General features: G+C 42.3%; 1 protein-coding gene across 1 annotated transcript; it reads left to right on the forward strand.

Moving 5' to 3' along the window:
* Window positions 1-397: 397 nt before the first annotated feature.
* Window positions 398-2,418, forward strand: LOC144713138 (DNAse I-like superfamily protein). Its single transcript, XM_078587640.1, has 7 exons — window positions 398-666; window positions 727-768; window positions 1,020-1,102; window positions 1,188-1,289; window positions 1,381-1,595; window positions 1,707-1,801; window positions 2,122-2,418. Exons 1-7 carry the CDS (start codon window positions 522-524, stop codon window positions 2,370-2,372), a joined length of 933 nt encoding a protein of 310 aa, XP_078443766.1. The 5' UTR covers window positions 398-521; the 3' UTR covers window positions 2,373-2,418.
* The last annotated feature ends 3,745 nt before the right edge of the window (window positions 2,419-6,163 follow it).

A 6,163-nucleotide genomic window follows, 5' to 3' on the forward strand; every position in this document is an offset into this window, starting at 1 on the left:
TTGCTTGGCATTTTGCAGAAAAAGTCCCTGCAGTAATTTGCGCGCACAAAAGGATGCCGTCCAAAGATAATTGGAGATATTCTCTCTCCTCCGCATGGTTGTTTTTCCCGTCACACGTGATGGTGATGCCGTCCGGTGACGGGAACGTGATGGGGACGCTGCAAACCATGACGGTGATGCGAACGTGACGGATTTTTCCGAAATCCTAGGACGTGTGACGGGATGGTGACATAACGAAAGTTTCGTCACGTCACCGTCTGTCACGGATCGTCATCCGTCCCGTCACGTCCGGGCGTCACGCCCTGGACGTGCCGTTCCCTACGTGGCGGTTTCCGGTCGATTACGGGTTGGATCCCGTCCCGTTCCGTTTATCATCAGGGAGCATATTCCCTTCTTCCTTCTCCGCGTTGTCTTCTCGACTGAGACAAAGGACCGACGGAGGAGCGTGGAAGCTCGAGCAGTAGCTTCTGAATCTGCTACCGGGATCGTTCGCTTCTGCGTTGGATCCGGCGTTAGGGACGATGACCATGTCCATTACGGTGATGACCTTGAACCTGCACGACCCAGATCAGGAGAAAGATGGCCCCAATTGCTGGGAGAAGAGGAGAGACATCTGCGTAAGCGTCATCGCGAGCTATTCTCCGGCCATTCTGTGCACTCAGCAAGGTGAAGAGCATGAATACATCGCTGAATCTTTCGTGGGTCTGATGTTTGTATCCCTTGCAGGCGTCAATTTACAGTTGGAATTTCTCCAGCAGTGCTTGCCCGGTACGTTCTTCTGTAAATCGCGAAGTTCTTCGCTTTTTAAACAGGGAATTCCTCGAGCGTTTCTTGATTACCTTTTTCATCCTCATTCTTGGATCTTGGTAATATGTCGCGTGAGAGGTGAATGCATGTTTGTCTTCTTAATCGAATATCATATTATCTGATTGCATTCAACGTTGCGGTTTTCTAACTTTAGCTGCTCTCAATCGCGTTTACTGATTATTCTGAGTTAGAAACCGTTTCCTCCATGGAAGGCTATGCACAGTTTGGCGTCTCGCGGAGTGGATCTGAGGACCCATCTGATGAGCATTGCGTCATCTTCTACGAAAAAGAGAAGGTATCCGTTGGTTGTCTTATCATGTTCAAAGTATCAGCACAATCCTTGATTTTCAGGAAAGGTGATAGGTAACCTTCCCTTGAAGGTTGAACTGATTGAAGGAGGAACTTTCTGGCTGTCGGAGTCCCCGTCTGTTCCTGGTAGTATGGCTTGGGGATCCAAAGTTCCATGCATTGCAACATGGGCGATATCCTTTCTAGTTTATCATCTCCAGCTCATCCTTTAAGTAGATTTGGGGTTATAGTCTTCTTTATTTCTTCCTTGACGGATTCTCCCACACATTCCAGCTTAAGAGAGTAGAGTCGCCTGGTTTCAGCTTCCAGGTAGTCAACACTAACATGGATGAGTTCAGTCCTCGGGCTCGCAGACGAGGTGCCCTTCTCACTTGGCAGCACATTGCATCTCTACCTCCCAATCTACCTGTACTTTACTGTGGAGGTTTCAACACCCAGAAAGAGTCAACTGCCGGGCGCTTTCTGCTTGGCAGATCAAGGTAACATTGGGTTACAGGAAGATGATCTTCAATTTCATAATTCTTGAATCATCTCCATTAATTATGAATAATGTTATCATTTAGCTGAGTATTACACTTGGGTATGGACAGGGAGCACGGGGTGGTTGGAGACATGAGGGACGCGTGGCATTGCTCTCCGTTGAGGAAGAATGCGTTTCTCATCCGCACTTTCCATGGTTTTAAAGGTGATCAGCTTAGTCCAGTCCATGAAAATTGCCCCCTTCTGGGTAGTGTTCGCTGTCGCAGATGTCGATGATGATGACAAATGTCCTTGCCTGGATGACGATGACCATTACATAGAGGTCATCGTCCCTTTATTAACAACGCTTATTGCTATCATCATTCATCTGTGAGTGGATGACAATGATGAATTTGTCATTGTCATGCAAGCTGAAGACGATGACAATGACGATGATGGTTTTCGGACAACGACGATGATTTTTGTCAAATTCTTGAGACAATTATTATAAGTGCTGATTTAAACTTCACTGGTTGGTGGAAGCAGGAGATCAGCATGGGATGATGGAATCTTTGAAGCTGATACTCAGAGTCTTGTGCCTCTGCTGGGACCGGCAGACACAGGATCTTCATGATGATTGGATCCTTTTCCGTGGCCGTCTCTTGGTCCCAGTACGATGTGAAGTGGTCAACGACACCATTGACGGCCTCTACCCATCCTCTCATTACCCCATGTTTGCCGAGTTCATGCTCCCCCGCAGCATACGGTTGCCTGAAACTCAGCCTGAAGATAGATAAAGAAATATGTAACAACATTCTTCCTTGAAGTGAAAATATTTCATCATGTCCTTTCCCTATGGATCTAATCTTTCGTGCCAACATCAAGTTGATATGTTCCAGGATAACTGTGTAGAACACGAGGTATTTAAAGTGAAGGACTAGTATTGTAAGATTCGGAGATGCTTCTGCGGTATGATTGATTATCGGTTATGATGTACTATTACTGGGGGATTAACAGATTGGATCTTCAAAGGGGCGTGATCCCTGATTGAATTGGAGCTATAATTTCCTTACAATAGGCCAGTTGGTAGATCTCTGCCATTCTGATCAATTGGATGGGTCTGATGGATCAATATGATTTATTGTTCCAGATTGGATTGTTGATTGAATTTATCGATCATTACGATCAAAATCATGATATTTCCATAATCGATTAACATCTTGACCAATTTAACTGATCGATTGACAACTATGATCAGATGAATGATTGATTAACTGATTTGATTTATCAGGATCTCGCTCAAGGTTACTAGCTAGCGAGGCTAATACTGTAAATTCATGACACCCGAAAATTCTACTGAAACTATCTTAAGGATTAATGGTATTGGGCCATATGGTTCTTGGATGATACACTGAAGCACCATGAATTTCACAAGGATACTGTGTAGAAAAAAAACTTGATGAAAATTAATCTTGTTTGGATTTCAGTAACCTCAATGTTCCTCTAATGGGTCCAATCCCTATCTTAGATTGAGATCAAATACAGTTTCCGCCCTGAATCATAATATTTTTGAAAATGAAGGAAACCATTATATTTATATTCATTAGTCAGAAACTTGTGAACATTTTTTGGACTCAAAGATTGATCTCTTCAGCTGGTGAATCTACGAGTCCCAACACAAATGTGGGTAGGATATGCCAGGCTTACCGTCTTTTAAAATACCATCTGTTATGTCGAAGGTCCTGGAAACGAATTATCCAAGACAGAACACTAAACCAGTTCAATGATGGAATTGATAAGGAATAATTTCCCTAAGACTGGATGATTGACTAAATGAAAAAATCAAAGATAAAAATGAAAAAATGTTATTGGTTCAGGCATGGCAGATCATGACAAATATGGACAATGTGGACATCCTAGAAGTTGAAGATGCGTGATATTCCCCCACAAGCTGGAGCATGGGTATCAAACGAGCCAAAATTAGAGCACAATAAATCATGGGAGGATCCAATCATGTCTTTCATTGCCATGCCTAATATATATTGTGATTAAATAATATGACATATTGATGTGACCTTTGAGGCCCATATCATGCACATAATGGAAATCCATCTTGCTGTATATCATCACACATGAAATGCTCACAATGAAGATGGTTACTTAGTTATCCCATTTATATAAAGGAACCATATAGACTACAAGTCAATGACAAATCTGCTTCTCATTTGAATTCATTAATAAATCATATTCATTATTATTCATGTGCAATGTTTATAATGATGTCCAATGATATGTGAAGTAATAAGTGAAATATGATGAGATCATACAATGGTGCTCATCTATCTTCAATCATATATTCTTATTAATAGGATATTTGATAAAGAAATCTAAATGTATGGATATAATATCACAATATGATGAGGATCAATTATATAACCATTTGTGTGAAGACATAAAGGCGAGAAAGAATTCATTCAACGTTAGGAAAGAGTTCATTACACCGACAATGAATCCATGGATCGTTTTATACTAAAATGTCAGCCAGGTTATTTCATGACATGGTTGTGAAAGTGATCTTTTTGACTTTTATTTTTTTTTGGCAAAAAAACACGGTGTCGGGTACGGCCAACCCTACGGTTGTGCCCGTAGATCGATCACAGGAGTGCCCTGGACTCCACCCAGGGAGATTTTATATATAAAGTGGAGTGTTTATCACTGTTTATAGGCGTGGAGTGAGCATAAATATCCCAATTACACTTGGATCCCACTCGTCCACGCCCATGTGCAGGAAAGGAAAAGATACATCAATGATACCTAGCAGGAGCTCAGAGAAGTCCGCGCGTGCTGACGTCTCACTCGTCCGTGCTCCATCTGAGCAAAAGTGGGGGCGGGGTGTGCGGGCTGTGCGGTGTCCGCGGAGCAGCTATGATGGTGGAAGTGTGCGCAGTCTACCCCGCCGTTGTGACGTGTCGGAAGTCAAGCGATCAGGCGAGAGTTTGAGCGCGCCCACCTCAAGTGCTCCACGCAATCCGCCACTCCTACGGGCCCTCCTTCGGTAGTATGCGACGCGCACAGAGAGTCGGCAAGCTGAGGCGTTCAACGCGATTGCATCCCTGAGCTGAGGTAGGGAGGGCCTGTCAAGAAAGAAAAAGAGAGGAGGGGTGTCGTGTGTGTACCGCATGGTTGTTCATGGCATTTGCTATCTGATTGCCTTCTCGCAGTTGGTGATGCACACTAGTTGTGCGAGGGCGGCACCGCATGATGTTCTGCCATACGCGATGTAGGTGCCACTGGAGCATGTACCTGCACAAAGCATGTTGACTAACACTTGTGAGTCCGATTCTACGATGACATGGTGAAGGTTTCGTTCCTCACAGAGGAGTAAACCATCACGTATCGCCATAGCCACAACTACTGTATTATTTTGTATGCAATAGAAAGAGGAAAAAACCATAGTAAGTGATCTTTTGACTTACTTTGGATGGGCACTTCTATTTCAACTATGCCCTACTAATCCTTAATCATGGGGTTCTAAATAGTCTTAGATTGGTTTTAGCAACAAGTCCACTAAGGTGATTGTCGGGTCAAGATGGGACTAGCTTATCTTAATATAAGATGATGGCGTTTGAGGATGATAATGCAATGAGGTCCTTTGGCAATGAAGTGGAAATACCAAAAAAAATGAATTTTTAATGATTTTCTAGTGCACTCGTCCTCACTATGAAGTTTGTTCAGGATTTGTTAGTTTATCGTGCCCTAAGTCACTCAAAGTGTGAGAGCTGATGAGGGATTGTAGGTAGACCATAATTAATTGACAAACAGGTTCCATGAAAGAGTTGATGAAATCTTTTGCACCATTTATAATAAGTCGTGTAGCTTGGAACCTCACGTGTTACCAACTTAACCAGTGGATTAGGTTGAATCTATCCATGGCAAATTAATGGATAAATTTTTATTGGAAACATGGAAACATTTACTAGACAGGTAGATGGGCCTGGAGCATCACATGCATAAGATTTATCAAATGTCAGAAGATATACTTTGAGTCAAAGGGTGCTTGAGGAAAATAATGTAACATACTGAATGATCCAAAGTACTAATTGAGAAATAACTGGGCCAACCCCCTTATTCTCAATTACTATTGAGATTCCCTCACATAGTGTAACTGATATGGCACGAAGATCTTCCCTAATCTATGTCAAATCTAATCAAGAAAAAGATGAGGAGATTTAATGTGTGAGGAGTTAAAATCTAGTAGATTCAACTCTACAAAAGGATTTGATTATTGTCACATTTCAGTCTTGTTTAAGTTTATGAAATTTGTTTCTATCTATTGAATTATTGGTTGTTGTATAATCTGATGGTGATATGAAAGCCAGTTTCATATCATGATTGAGATAGTTTTAGGTGTCCTAGTTAAACTAAGGATGACAAGAAAAAAAGGCATTTCATTATTTTGGTGGGACGTCTATGTTGGTGTTTGGTACTTGAACCATGCAGGTTGACCTCTATTACGATGTACACTGATGATAGCACATGCCGCCAATGGGAGCCTATAATACTTGGGGCACTAATCACGTAGTGTGTG

This window comes from Wolffia australiana, chromosome 15, assembly GCF_029677425.1.
Source record: "Wolffia australiana isolate 7733 chromosome 15, ASM2967742v1".
Taxonomy (NCBI): Eukaryota; Viridiplantae; Streptophyta; class Magnoliopsida; order Alismatales; family Araceae; genus Wolffia; species Wolffia australiana.

What these genes read in the sequence shown, in the direction of transcription:
- LOC144713138 (XM_078587640.1), top strand. Translation starts at nt 522, where the DNA reads ATGACCATGTCCATTACGGTGATGACCTTGAACCTGCACGACCCAGAT. An exon ending in TTTCTGCTTGGCAGATCAAG is followed by an intron (nt 1,596 to 1,706) that starts GTAACATTGGGT and finishes GGGTATGGACAG; the next exon opens with GGAGCACGGGGTGGTTGGAG. An exon ending in CACTTTCCATGGTTTTAAAG is followed by an intron (nt 1,802 to 2,121) that starts GTGATCAGCTTA and finishes TGGTGGAAGCAG; the next exon opens with GAGATCAGCATGGGATGATG.